This window comes from Trachypithecus francoisi, unplaced genomic scaffold, assembly GCF_009764315.1.
Source record: "Trachypithecus francoisi isolate TF-2019V2 unplaced genomic scaffold, Tfra_2.0 Contig01579, whole genome shotgun sequence".
Taxonomy (NCBI): domain Eukaryota; kingdom Metazoa; phylum Chordata; class Mammalia; order Primates; family Cercopithecidae; genus Trachypithecus; species Trachypithecus francoisi.
The window spans coordinates 8,586,377-8,610,548 of NW_022681442.1; the positions used below are offsets into that span (position 1 = coordinate 8,586,377).

The 24,172-nt window shown below is 39.9% G+C and overlaps 1 protein-coding gene and 1 pseudogene across 5 annotated transcripts; both read right to left on the minus strand.

Moving 5' to 3' along the window:
- Positions 1-678: 678 nt before the first annotated feature.
- Positions 679-6,863, minus strand: FAM24A (family with sequence similarity 24 member A). 5 transcript variants are annotated; one of them, XM_033180235.1, is made up of 3 exons: positions 3,145-6,855; positions 2,017-2,143; positions 679-1,029 (listed from the first exon to the last, which is right to left on the minus strand). In XM_033180235.1, the coding sequence occupies exons 2-3, from the start codon at positions 2,130-2,132 to the stop codon at positions 837-839; spliced, it is 309 nt and encodes a 102-aa protein (XP_033036126.1). In that variant the 5' UTR covers positions 2,133-2,143; positions 3,145-6,855; the 3' UTR covers positions 679-836. The 5 variants fall into 5 exon arrangements, 4 of the variants coding, with proteins under 4 accessions (XP_033036126.1, XP_033036108.1, XP_033036134.1 ...); XM_033180217.1 differs by having other exon boundaries at positions 3,069-6,855; XM_033180243.1 differs by lacking the exon at positions 3,145-6,855 and adding an exon at positions 2,965-3,054.
- Positions 6,864-9,441: 2,578 nt separating this feature from the next.
- Positions 9,442-24,172, minus strand: LOC117065426 (annotated as a pseudogene).

Sequence of the window (24,172 nt, forward strand, 5' to 3'; positions counted from 1 at the left end):
TATTATTTAGCTCAAGGGGGCAGTGAGACATGACTGCTGTTTCATTTCAATTCCTCTCTGGGCCTGATAATTAAATGGGGCTCATATTCCTCATCATATTTACCTGTTATCCTCAGATAAAGTTTCTTTGCTTTCTCACTGTGGTCCAGAAAGTCTGGGCTTTGGTGGGAGTCCCTATTATAGTTGAAGATGCTGATGGCTGGATCAATGCACATCAGTGTTACCGTGATCCACAAAGGAGGCACCTGCTCTGACGATCTGGGGGTGGCGGCAGGAGGAATCTGGTTTTCAAATGTGCCCTTTGAGGCCACTGAGCTCAGGCCTTCTTTTACACAGATCAGATGACTTTAATGCAAGGGAGGCCCTGCCTGGCTCCTCTCACTGTCTTGGATGAATGGACCATTATCTGTGGTGGAGGAGCGGGGTGCCAGCGATCAAAGCTCTCAGGAGAGCCAAAAGAGCTACTCCAGCTGGGGGAGATCAGTTGGGACTGACATTGGAAATGTCCTAATATCAATGTGCATTTTCCTTGTAAGGTGGGAGATGTGCTGGACACTTTCATTTTCTAACTTTCTTTTACTGCAATGTAATATTACCAGCTAGTGACCCCAAATCCCAAAGTGGGTAATATACATATTTAAATAAGCTATGTTTATAACTAACAAACATACTGGAGGCAGAGGATTATTTCCAATATTGCACATTTATGCAAAAGTACAGAAAATAACACTGTACATTATATAATAGCATGTAAACACTCTAGAACTTGAATAATAAAACGTTCTACTAAGAAAGAAATATTGCTCATGAAGATTTTTGTGCCCACCTTTCCCAAGTCAGAGGCCCTCATTTATGTCACAACAGCAAGGTGGCAGGGCATCAAAACTGCCATACATTCTACATCCTTCACAGCACTGGAGAGACGGACATGACTCCATGGTGGTGGCTTTGGCCTGGTTGTTCTTGGCCCAACACACCTTGTCTGGGTTGTGATGTTTTACAGCCACAGCATCAGGGTCCTCTGCAGCTCTTAAGAAAAGACACACACAAATCACAGGCTTAGAATTTTTCTTCTCAGTCCTTTTATTAGAACTGTTGGGGGTATCTGGGAAGTTTAGTGCTGAAGCCAATCAAACATGAACACCAACCCTACATTAAGGCTCTCTCTCCTGTATCAAATTCCTCTTGAATCCCTTCCTCTCCTACGATTGCTATAAATGTAAACTCAGGTTACAAAAGTAAGGGTAAGTGAATTGCAAGCAAGGTCACCCAGCTGGTCACTGCAGGCCCCGGAGATGCAGGAACGATGGGAAGGTGCTGCATTCAGCTGTGCCCCAGCCTCCGGGATGTGTCACTGTGAACTCCTTAGAATGGACTGTGTCTGACAACCAACCTCTCTGGTACTTGAAGGGTCTTCTCCCCAAACTGTAATTGTCTTTTGTTCAACCTACATTCTCTTTTCTCAGGATATTCACATACGTCAGCTGTCCCAGAGTCCTAAAGGTTCACCTCTTTGACCTCAAAGCCACCAGAAATGAAGGAACGCTCTGAGAGCTCCCAACTCAGGCAAAAGGAGATCAATCCAGCCCGTCCTCCGCATGAGCACAAGGCAGAGGCTCACTCATGCAGCCTCCCCTGCAGTCTTCAGCCCACAGTGCCCAGGGAGGCACTGGCCAAGGTGCTGAACAGAGGGAGGCACTGGCCATGGTGCTGAACAAAGGGAAGTTTGGCCAAGGTGCTGAATTAAACACCTGATGGTAAACTCATTGAGGTCCAGCGACAGCCAAGCACCACTGACTCTCACAGCCTTAAACTGAGAACATTCTACAAACCCTAGGCAGAAGGGAAAAATATTTTACACTCAGCTGCCATTTCTGCCTTTTCAAAACTGCTTGTTCTTCTTGATCTCACTCACTCAGGGGTATGGCCACAGCAGCAAGGAATGACCTTGCTCAAATAGGGAGTCCAGGTATCCCATTTGAGGAGGTGTGATTCACTTTTCCTCACATGACTCACTTTAGTGCCTTGGCTACTTTGACATAAAGACAGAGCACAACAATTAGGAGCACCATCGTGGCAACCAGTAAGCTGCTTCCAATGCCGATCATGATCTTCGTCCTGAGATCAAACATCTTTGTCACGCCTAGGGAGAAAGTGCAGGGAAGCAGAAAATGGCCTCCCTCCCCACACAGCCACTAAGCAACCTTCCGTTAGTAGAGGAAGAGTGAACCCCAAACACAGATCTTTATGCATGTAAACTGCAAGCAAATCTTTCCAGAGACACCTAGGATCCTAAGCTGGCCCAGGGGTAGACAAAAGGGTTTATTTATGGATAAAAATGGACTTAAATGCAAACTCCAGAGGGAAGGAAGTCATAATGACAGACAGTGAGAAAAATCTTTCCCTCTCACAGGCATGATGTGCAGCTGGAAATGACCACAGGCCTGCCCTGGAGCTGATGGCTTCACTCCTCACCACCTGGGCCCTGAAATATGTTCATTCCAAGGGTCAGAAGTCACCCCTCACTGTACATTAGGTTTAAAATTATTTTATGAAGCTAAGACAATTAGTTCAAAAAGTATTGTCCAACAATAGTGAGAATATGAAAATCTATTTTGTAAGTGATAAGTATTTTGGGAAAAACAGTTTTCAATTTTCCCACCGACAACTGGGTTATCTCAGGCTTTAAGGAGATTCCTGACACTTCCAGCCAAACCCCTGCCAGGGCTCAGAGATGGGAGGTGGTCTGCAGAGACCAGGAGCCAGCTTATCCAGGAGCCCCTGTCCTTCATTCTGTCTTCCTAGTAGACCATAGGTCTGCCTCTGCCTATTTAGTTAATACTCAATTCTCCCAGGAAACGCAGTTTGTTTGGAATAAGTAATTTGCTTAATCTAACACTCTGGAATTGGGGAACAGTGAGCCAGGAGAGAAGAATAACCATTCTGAGAGCTAAGCATACTTACTACAGTTCAACCATCCAGAGCTAGACAAAGGCCAATTGTAACAATAAAATTAAGGAAAAAAACCCCAAAACTTTAGGGCATGGGATATTTGGAACTTCTCAAACCTGTAATCTGAGAAAGAGGGATCTAATTATCCCTGCTAGGAGTAATTAAGATCCAAGGTTGAACAGCTCAGCTCACTTTTGGAAGCTCAGGTTCAGCCGGAGCTGGTAGAATGGGCCTGCTCCAACCTTCATGCCACAGGCTGTGTGACATCAGCTCTCTGGACACCAGCTCTCTTTCATGGAGTTCTGAATTCTATTCCATAGGTATGGTTTCGCTCTTGTGAAATATAAATACTATTTTGAATCACTTAATTCTAAGTCTTTTAACTTTTCAGGTCTTATTTCCCTTCCATTAATTTTTGGAGTTTGACTGCTAATCAAAAGCAAGTTTGAGATCTTAATTTAGCAAATAAAAAAAAGAAATATGGGAAGGGTAAAATAATCTTACATTTAAAAGTTCAGTGATAGAAGACTGGTTAGACTTTAGATTTTCATTGCACAGTGAAATAATATAGAGTCATTTACTAGGATTCAAGCACACTTCCATTGACATGGAACGATTCTAATGCTTTATAGTTAAAAGAAGTACAAAAATGAAAGTCGAACAGGGCATCTGTTCTAGTCAGGTTTGTATGATTTTAAGGTACTCATATCCAGCCAGCGTAGTAAAATTAAATGAAGACACACCAGGTTCAAGGAAGACTGTGTGGACATGTTTCTCCCTGCTAAGCATAATTATTATCCCTGGAAATAACACGAACCAAACAAAGGAGAACTCTGAAATTGGAAAGAAGAAAGCAAACTACTAGGGACCCCAGACCTGGGTAAGCTCCACAGCAGTAGAACAGGGGAGGTGGGCATACCTGGTGTTTTCCAATGCTCAAGCTAGCTTATTCCACTCCCGGATTTAATGTGAGTCCTGCTGACAACCCCAGGCTTTCCCAGCAGCAGTAGCAAGTTGGGTGGATTGCGAACCCCAATGGCAATAGGTCTGCAGGGGCAGTGCTCATCTTCCTTGCTAGTCCTGAGACTCCCCTCCTCAGACCCTAAAGGGGGATCTGACCACATTCAGTGACCTAGCCCAGAAAGCACTCTGTTCCCATGTGCTGGAGATCCCCCTGGACTCCAGCTTGGGGGCCCTCCTTCTGTCCCTCAGGCAGCACTTTTGGGGACTAGAAGCCCCAGTAGCACCAGATAAATGAAGTAGACCAAAATAGCACCACAAAACCTCTGAAAATTAAATTGTCATTGGCATCTAATCCCACAAAAGTAAGCCAGGACCTGCATGCTAAACCTAGGCAGTGACTACGTAATAAAATAAAATATTTAAATAGGACCTAGAGTCTCCTAGCATAACAGTCAAAATGTCCACGATTCAATGAAAAATCGCCCATAATACCAATAACCAGAAAAGTCACGCCCAAATGAGAAGAGACAATGAACTGATGCCCTGAACATGGAATAAGTTTGGTGTGTTCAAGCAACAAGAAAAAGGCCATTTGATTGGAGATGCATGAAAGGGGAGATGGCAGGAGAGGACTTGGAAAAAAATGGCCAAGGATACAAACATGCAGGGCTTAGAGCTCTAGTATAAGCTTAGTTTTTTTTTTTTTTTTTTTTTCCTGCCTGTTACGGAACACCCTTGGAAGATGTTTATTGGGATTTTAGGAAGAAATTCATGCAATCTGGCTGGGGAGCCTGTGCTTTTAAACATAGACCAGTGGTTACAGAAGAGAAAACTGAGGTCAAGTAAGGTCAAATAACTTCTCCAAAGTTACATAGCAAGTAACTAACTAAGGTGGAAGGAGAATTCACGTTTCTTTTCCTAGTGTTTTTTCCTGGAACCCATCTTGAGCATATATCTTCTGAGGGGATTTGAAGAGATTATGTCAGAATAGGCAGAAAACTAAAATCCTAGGCTTCCTTGCTCAATTCAGGCACGGGACTGTCTTTCAGTATGAGGAAGTAGGGACATGGGAAAAGGAAGGGACAACTGCGAAGATGCTAGCATTTGCTTTACCTTGAGAGGCTGCTATGGCAGAAGAGTTCCTTCACCTTTCCATTGATTTCAAATGTGAAAGAGAATCAATTCTAAATAAGAAGGTTCTACATGGGCATGGGGAACAGGATAGATGGAAATAGGGAGAAGGAAAGGGGTCCTGGATTTCAAGTCCATCCTCACCATCTATTGATACCAAGACTAATAAAGCAGCTCACCTCCCGGAGCCTGCTGCTTCTTTTCTAAAGTGAAGGGATAATGAATGGTGTGAGGTTTGACAATGATGGCGGTGGCAGCTGTTAGAGCCTCAGAGGTTTCTACAAGGACAGATGTGTCACAGTTTGGAAAACTGTGATGCCAGTGTGACTAATTAACTCTTCTGCTGTGGCTCTTCTCCAGTCACAGGTGTGTTCTGCCCACAGGCTGGATCCAGGCAGAAGGTGTGAAAGTGAGGACAAGATTTTGAGGGAATCTTTACCAATGGGTCTCTGCTAGAAAAAGTCTGCAGTCAAATGACTGTTCAATTGGAATCATCACTTGGTTTCATCATGTTTCAAGATTTCTGACTCCTCAACAAATCAAAGAGCTTTCTGACTTCTCTTCTAGATCCCACAGTTCTCATTTAAACAGCAACTTTCAGGAGCATCTCCTGCACACACAGGTTGCACAGTCACCTACTTGGAGTTTTTGGAATCTTGAGTCTGTCTCTTCTGAGACTTATCCATTTATTGAAGCAGGGTTTCTCTAACTTATGTGTGCATAGAATCATCTAGAGAGCTTGTTAAATCACAGATTCGGGGCCTAACCATAGAGATCTGATTCATTGGTTTGGTGGGGGGAGTCCATGAACTTGCCTTTCTAAGCATCTCCCCAGGGGAGGCGGAGGCACAGGTTGAGTGTGTTAGAGCACCTGTACTGGTCAGGGTTCTCTAAAGGGACAGAACTAATAGGATAGATGAATACATAAAGGGGAGTTCATTAGGAGAATTGACTCACACAATCACAATGTGAAGTCCCATAATAGGCGGTCTGCTAGGTGAGGAGCCAGAAAGCCAGTCTGAGTCCCAAAACCTCAAATGTAGGGAAGCCAGTAGTGTAGACTTCAGACTTCAGTCTGTATCAAAGGTCCAAGCGTCCAAAAGCTGAAGAACTTGGAGTCTGATGTAGGACAGAAAGCATCCCACACGGGAAAAAGATGTAGGCTGGAAGACTCAGCCAGTCTAGTCCTTCCAAGTTCCTCTGCCTGCTTTTATTCTGGACGCTATGGCAGCTGATTACATGGTGCACATTCAGATTGAGGGTGGGTCTGCTTCTCCCAGTCCACTGACTCAAATATTAATCTCTTTTGGCAACACCCTCAAAGACACGTCCAGGAACAATATTTTGCGTACTTTAATCCAATAAAGTTGACACTCAATATTAACCATCACAGAGCCCAAAACAGGGACTCCGTGTTCAGTCTGTTTAATAATAACCCTGGAATCTCCTGCAATGGCTCTTGAGGGACCACATCTCATTCTGCTGATTCCTTAGATCTGCGTTAGAGCTGTGGAACCTTCATGTTTAACAAGTCCCCCAGGTGATTCTGACAAAGCAGACTGTTTGCAGAGTACGTGCTGGGAATCTCTGGCCTCATCTCTGAAATTTAAGGCTGTCAGGCAGTTGGTCACAGGCTACATGTACAGGGTTCTGCATTCACAGCACCTACATTCCATTATGACCAATGACTTCCGCAAGTGGGTTCATGAGGAGAGCTCCAATCTGTTTTTTTTTTCCTTTAACGTTTATTATTTTCTAATTTCTCAAAAGTCTTTCATCACATAGTTTATCTTTTTATTAACAAAGTTTTTTTTTTTTCAATAGGTTTTTGGGGAACAGGTGGTGTTTCGTTGGTTGGGTAAGTTCTTTAGTGGTGATTTCTGAAATTTTGGTGCAGCCATCACCCAAGCAGTGTACACTGTACTCAGTGTGTAGTCTTTTATCCCTCACACCCCTCCCACCCTTCTCCCTGAGTCCCCAAACTCCACTGTATCATTCTTATGCCTTGGTGCCGTCATGGCTTAGCTCCCGCTTATAAGTGAGGATATAAGATGTTTGGTTTTCCATTCCTGGGTTACTTCACTAAGAATTATGGTCTCCAACTCCATCCAGGCTGCTGCCAATGCCATTATTTTGTTCCTTTTTATGGGTGAGTAGTACGAATAAACCACATTTTCTTTATCCACTCGTTGACTGAAGGGCATTTGGGCTGGTTCCATATTTTTGCAATTGTGAATTGCGTACTGTAAACACGCATGTGCAAGTGTCTTTTTCATATAATGACTTCTTTTCCTCTGGGTAGATACTCAGTAGTAGAATTGCTGGATCAAATGGTGGATCTGCTTTCCATTATTTAAGGAATCTCTATACTGTTTTCCAGCCCACCAGCAGGGTAGAAGTATTCCCCCTTTTCACCACATCCATGCCAACATCGATTATTTTTCAATTTTTCATTATGGTCATTCTTGTAGGAGTAAAGGGTTACCACATTGTGATTTTGATTTGCATTTCCCTGATAAGTAGTGATTTTGAGCATTTTTTCATGTTTGTTGGCCATTTGTATATCTTTTTTTGAGAATTGTCTATTCATGTCCTTAGCCCACTTTTTGATGGCATTATGTTTTTTTTTTTCTTTTGTTTCAGTTCCTTGTAGATTCTGGATATTAGTGCTTTCATGGATGCATAGTTTGCAAATACTTTTTCCCACTCTGTGGGTTGCGTGTTTACTCTCCTGATAATTTCTTTTGCTGTGCAGCACCTTTTTAGTTTAATTAAGTCCCATCTATTTATTTTTGTTTTTGTTACATTTGCTTTTGGGTTCTTGGTGTTGAAGTCTTTGCCTAAGCTAATGTCTAGAAGGGTTTTTCCGATATTATCTTCTAGAGTTTTTATGGTTTCAAATCTTAGACTTAAGTTTTTGATCCATCTTGAGTTGATCAGTTGATTTTTGTATAGAGAGATGAGAATTCAGTTTCATTCTTCTACATGTGGCTTGCCAATGATCCCAGCATCATTTGTTGAATAGGGTGTCCTTACAAGAGCCTCAAATTATAGTCTCAACAGCTGGGACAGATCTTATCAGTCATACTTTAAGATGAGTTCTAGGGCAGCAGCATGCAAACTCAATCTCTGCCCTATATCAGGTAGACTGAAAATCTAGTGGTGAAAGCCTCAGTATGCCACTTACGGGGAAGAGGAAGATGGAATCACACTCAAGGGGGAGGCAATGCAGAAATTAAAATCATACACTGTATCTTGATTTAATGTATTGATCACCCACACATCCTTTTCAGCTATTTCAAACTGCAGTGGTTACCTTGACACTTTTGAAGGTGCATTTGTCAGCCCTAACTTCCCAGCATCCAGACTTGGCTTACTGGGTGTAGCACATACAAATAGAGAAAAGTTATAAGAGAAAAAGACTGAACAGAGATTTTGTAAGTGCTGTGCTTTACTTTGCCTAGTTGAGCAAATTCAGGCAGAATTTTCTTAGGACTAATAATTTTGGCAAAGCAATTATACACATATAAATACGTATAGCACTTATATAATAACACAAGAAAATCAATACCTATGAATTTTTTTTTTTTTTTTTTTTTGAGACGGAGTCTCGCTCTGTCACCCAAGCTGGAGTGCAGTGGCCGGATCTCAGCTCACTGCAAGCTCCGCCTCCCGGGTTCACGCCATTCTCCTGCCTCAGCCTCCCGAGTAGCTGGGACTACAGGCGCCCGCCACCTCGCCTGGCTAGTTTTTTGTACTTTTTAGTAGAGACGGGGTTTCACCGTGTTAGCCAGGATGGTCTCGATCTCCTGACCTTGTGATCCGCCCGTCTCGGCCTCCCAAAAGTGCTGGGATTACAGGCTTGAGCCACCGCGCCCAGCCATGAATTTCTAATATAAATAAAATATAATTTAGGTCTTCATTAACCTGTAAAAATGAAGAAATTGAAGATCAGGAATTAAAACTCACTGGAATTATTTTTAGTACTACAAACAGGACTATTTAATTATTTTATAAAATATAGCTTATGTGTTCTAGTTATAACTATACTGGAGCATTTTGTGAACCAAAAAACAGACTGCGACTATCAGACACTAAAGAGTTCATTCAGCCTTTAACTAAGACACATTTCTCCCAAATGCTGAAGGAAATGCTTCCTCATGGCTACGTATGTTATAAAAAAGAATTAGGATGCTATCCTGACTAACACAGTGAAAACCACATCTGTACTAAAAATACAAAAAATTAGGCAGGTGTGGTGGCATGTGCCTGTAGTCCCAGCTACTCGGGAGGCTGAGGCAGGAGAATTGCTTGAACCCAGGAGGCGGAGGTTGCAGTGAGCCAAGATTGCGCTACTGCATTCCAGCCTGGACAACAGAGCGAGACTCAGTCTCAAAAAAAAAAAAAAAAAAAATTAGGATGAGTCTGATAAAAATAACATACACGTTCTCATGTCACTGAGGTCCGAGTCATAAATGAACAAACTTATATAAGTTAGTTCTCATGTAAATTCACCAAAATATTAAATGAGTGTAAGACATCCTTTTACACAAAAACAAACATCTTCACAAAAATGTGAATAAACACTCAGGATTCCAAAAGGGGGAGGATGGGGGGGGAGGGTTGAAAAACTACCTATCAGGTCCTATGTTCACTACTTGGGTGATGGGATCACTAGAAGCCAGTCTCAGTATCATGTAACACACCCACATAACAAACCTGCATATGTAACCCCTGAATCTAAAAAACCAAAAAACTTAACAAATATTAGTAAAAAGACAATATTTCTATTTATTTCAGACGTAGTTTCCAGGGAAGACACATTTATTTTTAGGATGCAAATATATCACTCTTCAACACACACACACAACAGTTACAATCTCTGAAAATTAAGTCTGCCAGAGATAACTGCACTCTCCTTGATTTATATGCCTTAATCCTTCAGTGGGGAACCTCAGCACTTCACACTTTAAATGTATCAGGAAAGGGTTTGGAAAGAAGAATCTATATCAGCTCAAAAAATGTTTTAAAAAACCCAACAACAAACAAAACAGACTTCCTTACACTTTCTGGGTTTACTGAGATACAATGACATAAATTCTCCCGTTTTACATCATACACTAAATCCAAAATAATAATCCTAACAAGGAATAGACCAGTTCTGATATTTGCTTTCTTATCTACTGTTACAATGTGACAGAATGTAAAATTAATGGCCCCAATGTGAACTGATTTTACACATGCCAAATATAACATCTAGTTTTTTACCTGAAATAAACAGTATAAAATTTAAGTTAGTGATCTAAAATAAAGGTTTCAGGTTAACTACCCGGTTCTCCAAGAACAGTCAATTAGAAAAAACAATCAAATACTCTAAGCATTCCTTTTATATCCCTGAAACTATAAAATAAGGTCTTCATATAAATTAAAATAGTACTTCAATCAAACATATATTACATATACTAATGAATTATATTAGAAATCCTTAAACATTTAGAACATACAACACAGAAGTATATATACACTTATTCATGAAAAATATTACTAGCAAAAATAATTTAAGACTGTTATCATGTTAACCCTTAGTATACAGTACAAGTGTAGTAATAATGAACACTGAGGTCACTTCAGTAAGAAAGATGATGATCCTTAAAAGCACATTAAATCCTTGCTTTTTATAAATATTTTTGGGTTTGGGGTTTGTAATAAATAGGTAATAAACATCTGCAGTACACTGTTTATGTTGAGAGCTTATCTTGCTCCATTTGAAAGTCTTTCTCCAGAGTCATAATGTCTTAGAGGTAGCCCAGTGGGCAGGGAGTTAGGATTTTGCAGCAAATCCATTCACAAAGCAATCTTATCATCAATGTGCTCCTGGAGTTTATATATTCGCTGATCAATGTAGTCTATAAGTTTCTTTTCTATCAGTTCCATATTTTTAGAAAGAATCTTTTCCAAATAGGAGCAAACAGGCTGCTCTTCCATTCTGGAAATACATATTTTAAAAATATATCAATTTTCTTTAATATTTTAACAAAACAACTGAACTATACAACAAGCAGCCAACATATATTGCTGAAATTTGTCTCTATAAACTGTGCTGTCTTCTTGCAGGGTATTTTCAGGTTCTAATATACATCCACAACAGATGACCGCAGTCATGAACACATACTTATTTCTTTAAACATTTACTAAACATACAATTGAAATGGGAATATAAAAGTGAAGATGATTCCTTAAAGACCAAGTCCTTAGAAAGGGTCTTTCTGATATGGAGCTCCAAATCAAAACTGATCTTGCTGAATTTATTTTAAGGTCAACATGTATATTTTCCAAGTACTTCCCCAAACAACCCTACAATTTAAACAGTTTTGTCTTCTTTCTTTCATACAAACCTTACTAAAGTACTAGAAAGTTCTAGAAAGTCTAAGTACTAGAAAGTTCTTTGCTAACCTAATATGAAACTGAGGAAGAATTTAACTAGAAGAATTTAACTATGAAACTGAGGAAGAATTTAACTAGAATGGGCAAATTAAAGATTAAAAAAAAAAAAAAGCACACCAGTTTCTAAAACTCATGTTGCACTCTAGGGCAGTGATTCTTAGAGTGTGGTTCATAGAACACTATAGGATCCTTTTAAATGTTCCAGGAGGAACCTTTAGTAACACGGAGGTAACACATGCCTTTTTCAGCCTCATTCTCTCATGAATGCACAGTGGTATTTTCCAGAGGCTAAACAATCTGTTATTGATATAGTGATTAATCAAATGTGTGATAGTATATTTTTGTGTTTTCTAGAATTTCCTAAGGTACTAGGTTTAGGGTATAAATATTTGCTTTTTAAGAGATCAATTCAGTTTGTTTTGAGTAGTTATATTGTGCTTTTATGCTATATTAGACTATAAGTACTATAATGCAGAAGCAGACATGAGCAAGTTAATACAGATTTGTGTAAATCTAAAACAATGTCATTCTTTTCACTGATTTTTTGAAAACAAGATTGTTTTTAATAAAAACTATTGTTTCTATTTATATGCAAGTAATTACTATTTAAAAATAAATACAAATTTTAATATAGTCTATATAAACAGATATTCTTTGAGTTCTTCATTTTTGAGATTATAGATCCTGAGATGAAAACATTTGAGAACTACCACTCTAGAAATTGCCAAGCAGGTTAAAAGTTATTAAATTAAAAAATTGAAATACAAAGTTATAGATTCACAAAAAGTTGCAAAGATACTATGGAGAGTTATCCTGTACCCTTCACCAATGATCTCAATGGTTACATCTTTACATAGCTATGGTACAATATTAAAACTAGGAATTGACAAAAATGTAAAACTTCTGCTCTTAGAATGATTTTATTAAGAAAACAGAAAGGCAAACCAATGACTGGGAGAAAATATCCAAAATCTAAAGTGTTAAAAAAAATCTACAACTTAATAACAAGAAGATAAACATCTGGGCAACAGATTTGAACAGCTACTTCACAAAAGAAGACAGATTCATGACCAATAAGCATGTGACATCACCCTGGTAGAACTGAAGTACTGCTTGTTTCAGCTGAGCAGGGGCTGGAAGCTCAGCTTCTACTCAGTTCTGTTGATAACACCCAGTAACAGAATTGGAATGCTGCCCACTTCCTCTGACTAAGAGATGGAAGAACAGCTCACCATTTAGCTTGCTGATACCACCGCAGTAGAGAAACCAGAGTACAACTGCCTCATTCAACAGGGCAGGCAGGAGGGCAGTATTTTCATTGGTGTTTGACTGGAGTAGGACAAGTACTATTGAAAGGTTTTGTTTTGTTAGGACTCCCTTTTCCTGGTCCTTTGGTTAGAAGGAATAGGCTTTTCTTGAAGCTCTTATTTTTGTTCCCATTGGTTGTCCCAGGTTGCAGACTTCTCTGGCACCCCATACAAGATATATGGGAGGCAAAAAACCTCAATATTGCATTGCTCCTCAAATCCCACAGTCCCTAAGCAGTCTGACTTCTTTCTACCTTTCACAGTCCTTGTATGTTTCTTTGTTGTGTTATGTCCAAGGATTTTTATTTGTAAAATGAGGATCTGAGAGGAATGGCAATGTTCTGTCTCAGCTGGACCCAGAAGTGTCCCAAGCAGTTTTTGAATCCCTGTATACTGTATAGTCTTTTGATTTTTTGCCATTACACATAACCAGTTATCATTGACACAGACTATCAACAATAGAAGACTATGCCATTTCATATAACAAGTAATTATCATTGATGTAGACTGCCAATTATTGAACACTAATGTTATCTTTCTATATCTTAAGACCCACCTTCATTTAAATAAATTCCTAAAATTTTAACACTGTTGAAAATCTTAAACAAATCTCAACCAATACAAATATCTAACTTTACACATTGAAAAAAAAATCAAAAGATTTAATCAGTAAGGCAAAATAGTTAAGCCAGGTCTCTGGAGTCCTGAATTCTAGCCTAGTGCAATATTTCAGCACGCTATATCTATGTAAAGAATGGGAACATACTAAATACTCAGCCATTCCTTAATCAAATCAAGACTGTCACAAACTTGGAATTATGAGACCAGCATATGAGGGCCTATATGCTATAAGTAATTCCAACGTTAATACATTTTTTGATGACTTCAAAATTAGCCTACGTCAAATGTGATTTACAAAGAAAATCTGTTATGATGGCTCATTTGGTACAATCAGGAAAAAAATATACATATTATGGTTCCCACAGTTGCTCTCCATTCATACGGATCATTTTCAACTTCAACCATTAGCTAAGCTTGTAACTCACAAAATGCCTGACAAAATGGACAACACCTCCAGTTACAGGCACTTCTTTCAAAACAATCTATTCTCTGTAGAATAGTTATTCCCTACAAGTATATTAATTGTAAGTTGTAAAAAAAAAAAGCTGCTAGAATTTTCTATTGAAATAGGTTTTAGGCAGTACTCATTGAGACAAATCTGCTTCTCTTTCTCTTCATCTAATTCTCCTATCTACCAAATCAAAATTACATCCGTGTTAAAACAATACTTACCCAACACCAAGAATGGCTTCATCAGGCTTGATGATGTTTTCCTGCCACTCATCCTTATGTCCCACATGGAGCTAACTTGATTATATAAATTTTGGAGACAAGGCAGCAACTCAGAGTTAAGTATATTTGAGTTGTCATTTGCTTTCTTTGGTAAGAAACAGGACATTGCATTTTTAAGATCATTTTCAAGAAGGGAATGGTTTTGTGGCACAGTTTTACACTCATCAAGCTTGGTAGAATTCTCTTCACTAGATGCCTGTGTACTTTTATCAATGTAAGCTTGTAAGTTTTCAGTCACGTTTCCAGATGTCAATCCAGTTCTCAAAGGGAACCGTGTGGAGGATGATTTGTCTAAGGCTCCTAAGGTAGATGAGGATTGTAGTCCATATGCTTGTATCCAGAATTGCCCAACACCAAACTGAAGCTGCTCTCCAATGGGAATACAATTCTAAACAAGGTAAACAAGTAAATGTTAATATTAGTAATCTTGACAGCTACCTTTTAGAGTAACAGCTAACTTTTGGAGTATGAGTCAGGCACTGTGCACTATTTCATCTAATCCACAAAACATCCTTATGAAGTAGGGTAATATTACTATCACTTTATATTAAATTGAGGAGACCAAGGCTAAAGGTGGCCCTGCCAAAGTAACACAGTCATAAATGGCAGAACTGCAACATGAACTCAGGCCACTAAACCCCACAGTTGGGGCTTTTAATCATTTAACTGTAGTTTTCTCTAAAAATATATAAAATACATATAGAATGCTTAGTAAAATGGCATTGGCAATTTCAATGTTTCCACTACAAAGGCCTCTTTAATTTGCAGTAATAAAATGTAGTACTCTCAACTGAGTCATAAGAACTAACAATTTTCTTAGAAGTTTCTGCTTAGCAGTGCTAATCATAATACCAAAAAATTTGAGGAGCCTACTCACTAATCTAGCAGTGATTAAATAAGTACAAAATATTCATAAAGTGACATAGTATACAGTTATTAAAAATGACATAGGAATATATTTCTTCCTTAGAATGTGGCCTATCTCATATGTTAGAGGAAAATAACTATAGAGCATCATAAAGGAACATGAAAAATATTTATGTAGAATTGTGTCAATATGTATATGAATATGTAAAGAACTATATATGTATGTGTGTATACATAATTTCATATATGTGCATACACATAATTTCATATATGTGACATTTCTGAAAAACCAAGTGTTTTATCTCTGAATATCTTATAGGATTTATGAAATGAGTTTTACTTTTTTATTATAAAAATTTCACACATCATTTTGAAAAAACAAGAAAATCAATAAAGTTATTTTTATTTGGAAGGGGAAAAAGTAAACAGTATAAATCATGAATAATGGAATATATTTTCTTTGAGAAAATGGGGTACACCATTCTTTCATTCAGGTAACATTAAATGACAACAGTATACTACACACTTTGATATGGAATTCCTACTTAATATTCTAAATTGTGAAGCAAAAGCAAAGCCAGCAACCTAAACTTCAAACACAAGAAAATAAGAGATAACCTGGCCGGGCGCGGTGGCTCAAGCCTGTAATCCCAGCACTTTGGGAGGCCGAGACGGGCGGATCACGAGGTCAGGAGATCGAGATCATCCTGGCTAACACGGTGAAACCCCGTCTCTACTAAAAACACAAAAAAAACTAGCCGGGCGAGATGGCGGGCGCCTGTAGTCCCAGCTACTCGGGAGGCTGAGGCGGGAGAATGGCGTAAACCCGGGAGGCGGAGCTTGCAGTGAGCTGAGATCCGGCCACTGCACTCCAGTCCGGGCAACAGAGCGAGACTCCGCCTCAAAAAAAAAAAAAAAACAAAAAAAAAAAAAGAAAATAAGAGATAACCTTTATATTTATCAAGATATCACACAGATGACCATTTCAGACTCACATAACTCAGAGTACCAAACTTTAGTAAAACTTTCAAGAAAGCAAGTAATCTCCATTCAGAAGTAAAGCTGAGGGGCTGAGACTTCCAACACAGGTCCCCAGGCGCTTTCTTTCTCCAGGACAGACCCTGCCTAGACAATGTGTGTGTTTACACCATTACACAGGAGTTGTTTTAGTCGTGAAACATCCCCATTTTATGCTCAGAGAGTTACAAAGCTTACATGACATTTTCTAGGGAGACAATATATAGATGTCTGGTTTGTTAACTCCATAAATAAGAAATTTCTTACCAGGAAGTAAGTCTTTTATTAGCATGTTTAAAGGAAGATTTAACATTCTTTCTTCTCCAGGGTGTTCCCCAAATGTCTCCAAATGTAATGATTTGGAGTGTGTCTTGGGGGGGCTAGGGGATGGGAATTGGTTACAACACAAAGTACTGACTGGAAGGAATATGCTTCTACATGCATAGAAAACTCTAGACAGATAGAGTTTATGTTCATAATACACTATGCATAAAACTCACCTGGAGATGCTTGCTTAAAATACTGATTCCTGGATCCCACTCCCTAGGATTCAGGGGATTGGTGAAGGCCAGGAATTTGCATTTTATAAACATTTCAATGGATTCTTGAAGTTCCTTATCTCTTTCTTGAAATAAACCCATGTTACCCTGGGTACCTCCACATTCCAAAAACCCATTTACTATCAAATCCCTGAAAATCTGATTTCCATCTCATCACTGTTCAAACTGACCCCCTGAAGATCTCCAAGGAGTCCTTAATTGATCATTCAAAGGGCACATTTATTGTACATATATTCCATGCCATAAACAAGAAAGACCAGGTATCTATTGCATAAAGCTTACATTTTAATGAGAGAAACAGACCAAAACATAAACAACAGTAAAAACAGTCAAGAGGGCTCTGAAGAAAACGTGATACAGATTTGGAGGGAAAGGCTACTTAAAACCGGGTGATTAGGGAAGATCTCATTAAGGCTGTAACATTTAAGCCAAAATCTGATAGGACAAAGTCAGTTATGCCAAGATCTAGGGAAAGAAAACAGTTATAAGTGTAAAGGTCCTGAGGCAGAAACACATTTGGATATTTATAGAATACACACATCAGAATGTCTGGAGCAAGCTGCTCAAGGAAACATGGCAGGAGATGAGGTTGAGGAGGAAAGCAGGGCTTACATCTTAGAGATCAGGGTCAGGAATCAAGATGAATTCTAAGTATGATGGGAAGCAGTGAGAAAGTCGTACACAGGATGAGAACTTTGAGGCCATTCTGAGTGTACTGTGGAGAATGGATTTTAGCAGAGCTGGAGGACCAGTTAGGAACCTCCTGAGGTATCCAGGTAAGATCACGGTATGGGAGGAAGAAAAGTACACATTTCCATCTTTTCTGAAACTCTTCCTTCTGTCATTTCCATAATCTTCAGCTCTCCTGATTCTCTTAACTCAGCCCATATGGTAGTAGTGGTACTATATTAATATCTGTAGGCCACACATCTACAAGTTCTTTCCTTGCATTATTTAAATTCTTACATCAATCCTGTGATTGATACAGTGTTACCACTTAGATTTAGATTTTGTACATGAAGAATTCATGTTAAAAAAAAATGAATCAACTTGCCCAAAGGATGCAGAATTAAGAGGAGACAGGACAAGAGCTTGAGGTAATTTTACCTGACATCAAATTCTTTCTCTTGCTACTCTATCACACTGCTGCCTTCTACATTTCTGGTTCCTTTTCTCCTCTCCCTGTATCTGCACAAATGCAGCTACTCTCCAATGGTCTCTCTTCCTTGCTTCAGTTCCTCCCTTCACCACACTCTGTCAGCTACTATGGGAACACCACTAAACTTCCCTTCCAGCCACTGAAGGTTCATTCCATTTCTCCTAATCCTCTGTTTCCAGATGTTTGCAACATCCTTCCAGGGAATGTTTTATTCACAGCTAAAACTCAATATTCTCAAAACTAAACTTTTCTTCCCCCCAGGCATCCTCCTTCCTTGGGTTGAATTTAGATTATTGGTGTTGCCATCCTTAAAGCCTCAATTTCACATCTGATTCTATTTTTCTCCCACAACACCAATATTAAGTTAGTTGTAAAGTCCCAACAGTTCTATTGTTTTAGCATTTCACCATCCAGCATCATGTTACTATGTTCAATCTTAGACCCTCATTCTCGCTCATCTGGATGAGGGGACTAACGTGTAGCTGGTCTTCTCCCTGTAGACTCACTTTCTTTTGATTCACCTTACACATGACAGTGGAAATACTTACAAATTTAAAGTAGCATTCAGACAGGGTGTGGTGGCTTATGGCTGTAATCCCAGCACTTTGGGAGGCCAATGCGGGTGGATCACTTGAGGTTAGGAGTTTGAGACCAGCCTGGCCAACATGGTGAAACCCCGTCTCTAATAAAAATACAAAAAAAAAAAAAAAATTAGCCAGGTGTGGTGGCAGGCACTTGTCATCCCAGCTACTAGGGAGGCTGAGGTGGGAGAATTGCTCGAACTTGGGAGGCAGAGGTTTCAGTGAGCCGCGGTCGTGCCACTGCACTCCAGCCTGAGCAACAGAGCGAGATTCTATCCCAAAAAATAAATGAAGTAGCATTCAAAGCTCTATGACCTAGCTGAAATCGACTTTAAACTTCCCCTATTACCCTTCTTTTTCAGAGAAATGAACTACTACTCATTTCTCAGCTACATCCAATTCTTCTGGCATTGAAGATTTTATTCACCCAATTTTTTGTCTGAATTGGCCTTCTTCCAAATTTACTTGCCTAATCCTGTCCTTTAAAGGCCTAGATAAAAATACCACTTCCTTTAGTAAGCCTTTCCTAATCTTCTTCATCCTTCCCCATTTATATGTTCTAGAATGTAAATCCTTCAAGACAAATTATAAACTGATCATCTTTGCATCCTGAAATGTACTCAAACTAGTGCCTTGTTCACTAAGGTGCTTAATAAATACTTGCTGAATGAATGTGTGAATTCATGAAAAAGTGTGAAGATTTTTATTTTTTTATTTTTATTTTTTTGAGACGGAGTCTTGCTCTGTCGCCCGGGCTGGAGTGCAGTGGCCGGATCTCAGCTCACTGCAAGCTCTGCCTCCCGGGTTTACGCCATTCTCCTGCCTCAGCCTCCGGAGTAGCTGGGACTACAGGCGCCCGCCACCTCGCCCGGCTAGTTTTTTGTATTTTTAGTAGAGACGGGGTTTCACCATGTTAGCCAGGATGGTCTCGATCTCCTGACCTCGTGATCCGCCCGTCTCAGCCTCCCAAAGTGCTGGGATTACAGGCTTGAGCCACCGCGCCCGGCTAAAAGTGTGAAGATTTGTAGTCAAAATATTTTGTAGGAGGGTAAGTCTATGAAATGTTATTTTTTACACAAGTAAATAAGGATAACAGTTAAATCAATTACAAAATTTCAAAGAAAAAATTTACATCACTACATGTACTTATAAAAAGCCATTACTTTGAAATTTTTAATGGTATCTGGAAAGTCATCTATTTCTACTTACCCACTGCTGAGAACTAACCATATTCATCAATTGCTGAGCTCCAGGAAATAACTTTGACCCCATGGACTCCATTATGGTTTGGATCCTGTCTAGGTCTACTCTTGATTTTAGAGCCAGAGAGCTTGTTGAATAATTTGCTGAAACTCCTCTCATGTGTATCACAGCTTTACTGATGAACACACACTGCCTTTCACCAAATGAGAGCAACTATTACAATACAAACTTCAGAAAAATAAATAATAATATTAAACAATATTCACCATTTAAGGTCACTTCTTTGTATTATCAGCAAGAGTAAAGTATTCAGGAAAACAAATATAAACTTTAAATATATTTTCAAGTTTTCCCTAATACAGTAATGGTCAGAGGTTTCAATTTATTATGAAACTCAGAAGAACAATTTATATAAGAGAACATCATTTTCAAACTAAAAAAAATTACTAAATACATGAAAGAAGGTAAAATTAAAGTTGCATTTATTTAAGCAACTCAAAATAAACTATGTCAATCTGCGACTTTAACACACAGCAGCTTACTGTAATATTCTTGAACACAAAATAAGGGTGTTTAGAAGCCTATTCAAAGTGTTTACTGAATTACTAAATATAAATGAGCCATTTAGAATTATAAGCAGAGTCAAGATGGTCTCACGTAACCCAGTGGTTTACACAATTTAAAAAGATGAAGTTAGAGGTAACTTTCTACTTTGTCAAAGTATTACCCAATTAGTGAAAGTCTGGCTTAGAACCTAGTTCTTCTGGCTGTTACAACAGTGCCCTCTCCAATGCTTTATGCTGCCTCTCTTCATCCATGTTTATGAACCAAAACACATTTCATGTGTGGCACCGAAAACAGTATCAAAGTGGAAAGGAAACAAGTTTTAGAATGAGATAAACCAGAGTTCAATTACGAGTTTGCTCTGTATAGCCTGTATGATCCCGGGCAAATGCCAAAACACGAAATCAGAATTAATATGAGGGAGGATAATATCCATGATTTCACAGGGTGGCTGTGATTATGTGCTAAAATTTCCAGTACCTACCACTGAGTAAGTATTTGAAAATATGCATCAGTAACTTTTTTTTTTTTTTTTTCTTTTGAGACGGAGTCTCGCTCTGTCGCCCAGGCTGGAGTGCAGTGGCCAGATCTCAGCTCGCTGCAAGCTCCGCCTCCCAGGTTTACGCCATTCTCCTGCCTCAGCCTCCCAAGTAGCTGGGACTACAGGCGCCAGCCACCTCGGCCGGCTCGTTTTTTGTATTTTTTAGTAGAGACGGGGTTTCACCGTATAGGCCAGGATGGTCTCGATCTCCTGACCTCGTGATCCACCCGTCTCGGCCTCCCAAAGTGCTGGGATTACAGGCTTGAGCCACCGCCCCCGGCCAGTAACTATTTTTTTAACTTTCAGATTCTGCTGCCTCAGAATAAGCTTTAGCCGGCTTGGGATTTTCCTAAATGAAATGACCCTTTGTACTCACACATACTTCCATAGAATAGTTACAAAAAATATTCATCTTCACAGAGACACACAGAACTATATGTAATCCAAAGACACAGGTCAATCCCGACCCATGGCACCAAAGACGTGACCGTCCTTCACAATTAAGGAAACACTGTTAAATTTAAACACTCGCCTCTCATCCTCCCTATTATCCCCTTTGTGCTTCTTAATCCTTATAGCCTTTCTCACCACCAAATAAAACACACTTTTATTCAGAGTGTGCTCATTACCTGTCTCATTCCATTTGAATATAAGCAACACAAGGGTAGTCGCTCCATTTATTTTATTACTGCTGCTTCCTAAATGCCTGCTACTGTCTGTATCTGGTATCAGTAGGCACTCAAATATTTGTTGAATAAATCACTTTATTTAAATGACTTTGGAAGCTATTAATATATACTACCTCAACCAATGTCTTGGAACTATCTGATCTGTAAGTTTGTTACCTGCCTGCTATAAAAATCATTAACTTTTTCCTTATTCTTTTTATTCATTTTTTCTTTTTTGAGACAGGGTCTCCCTAAGACACCCATGCTGGTCTCAAACTCCTGGGCTCGAGGGATCACCCTGCCTTGGCCTCCCAAAGTGCTAGGATTACAGGCGTGAGCCATCATGCCCGGCCAACTTTTTCCTTAAAGTGAGTCTCACAACCCTGTATAAAGTAATGTGGAGACAAAGAGAATACAATGCTTTATTTTCTTTAGTCCTCTAATTTACCCATGAGGTAGGTCCAAGGAAATGTAGAGATTTTCCCAAGGTCACTCAGCCAGTGAGTAACAGAATTGCATTACTACTTTGGGCTATTTGTAGCTCAGTAAATCTTAGACTCTGATGACATTACTAAAGTTCACCTCAACAATATTTTTCATATTCAAGGTACCAGTCCAAATAGCTTTTAGGTGCTTTTCTCTGCAACTTCTCTAATTCTTGTCTTTTTAAATATAATGGAGCCAAAACGTGGTTTTCTTGGCATCATAGTTTCATATAAAGATAAATAGGGACCAAGTTGGACTAACTGTATGAACAAACCAACAGTACATAAGTATATTATACATAAACATTTACAATTGTCAAATTAGTTAAAATTTAATGATGACCTACCTTTTACAGGCATGAGTGGAGGACGCCACTATTAAGTAATTTTTGTAGAAAATAATTTCGTGTTTACTAAAAATAAAATAGAATAAAAATTATTTTTTCACTTGTATAAATTATCATTTTAAATAGCTGCAGTAAAAAATAAATTGTTTCCAGGTCATTACTTAAATCCTGAGATTCAGTTTGCCTGCTAGGGGACAAACAGTTGAGATCCCTTCTCTAGTGACCTCATTAATAACACTGTGTCATGTATTTATTATTTCTAATATGCATAATATATAAAATAATTGACGTTTTGATTTATATTAAGGTGAGATTAGTGTAGATGATTCCTATAAGGGACTAGAGAAAAGATCAAACTATAACACATTGAATATGGACTAAATAGGCTGGTGTGGCACAACCTTGGGCTTGTAGGTTCCTTACAAAATACGTGATCAAAGTTCCAGACTGACTGTCAAATTAATTTCTGGAAAACAGACCATCGTGAGTTTATGGAGAGAGTCAAGAAGCAGAAATAAGGGCTGCACTCTTGCCTGGACACTTTAACTAGTATGACCCTCTCCGGGCTCACCTCCCCTTTATTAGCTCTAAATTTCCGCATTCCTAAAAATGAGGAAGCTGAACTAGATTGCCTAGAATATGCTTTAATGGTCTAACTTTCTATGCCCATAGTAGGTTTTTATCTTCTCTTCTCTAATGTAAGCATCAATGTCAGAGAATCAATCAATATTGCAAAAGGTGAAGAGAATAAAAACACCAATTCAGAAGAACACTTTTTCCCCGTGTACAAGCCACACACCTGTCATCCAGGACAGTACAAACATTCTTGCCCCTACTAGTTCCACAGTACTCCTCTCCTAAGTACACTTCCATATTTCTTGCGGAACTTAAAATGCCAATAGAAGCGATTTCTTCACCTCTGTCGGGGCCACACCTCAGGAAAAGGAAGCAGGGGTTTTCATCTTGGTTGTTCAAGCTTCTCTTCTAAATCACCAGATCCTGGCTAGGAAAACAGGTGAAAACATCACACAGTATAGTTTCTGAACATGGCTCATAACCCACTCGTTAGGCCATGGGGTTTACTCTAACAAACGCTCAACACAGACTTCATAAGGAAATGGAGACATCACTCATCAGGGCTTCCCCCTCTATTTTTTCCTCAATCATCAACCTTCTACTCAGTCGCCTGCAATTGATTCTCGGATAAATTACTGGACCCCTAATGTGTGCATAGCAGTAGGAGCAGAACACAATAAAAGACAAAGTGTATCTTTTCTCGAAATTAAGTCGATGGCGGTCGTTGATAGCTGGGCTTTTTACACAGCCTGGGGTGGTGAAGACGAGGTGGCTTGTGGGCGGACTGACTTAGACAGCAGCCCTGACGACCTGTCACACCTGACGGGGACGTTTATGAAATTCCGAGTCTTGGTCACCTTCCCCCGCTCATGCCCCGGGGCCTCGGGTACTTCCTGGCCAGACCTACCCCGCCTCCGTCCACCCCGTCCTCGCCCCTACCTCGCAGCCCCGCTTCTCCGCAGACACCTGACACCAACTGCTCTCCTGGATTCCGGGCTCAGACCCTCAAGGCTCCCCAGGAGTGCGGCAGTAGCAGAGCGCAGCGACCGGGTCCCCGGCGGCCCGGCGCACCCTGGAGCAGGTGGCGCCAGCAGCTCCTCCCAGTCGAAGTCGCGGGTGCCGAGACCGGCCCGGTGAGGTGGCTGTGAGTCAGGGCCCCGTCCTGATTGAGGAAAAAATAGAGGGGGAAGCCCTGATGTGTGATCCCTGCAGATAGCAGGGATCTAACTGCATGAACAAACATTCTTGCCAGGGAGAGGCAAGCGTGGGTTGGCGGTTGAGGCCCACGTCCTCGGACCGCGTTTCCATTGCGCCGCCTCCTGCCAGGCCACCCCCAAAACCTCTCTGCCAGTGCTTGAGTGTCGGCCAGTGTAGCGTAGAAACGGGCAGGCAGAGCGACTCCCAGCTCATACCATTTCAAACGCCAGCCGCTTCTGGCTTTGGTGAGAACAGAC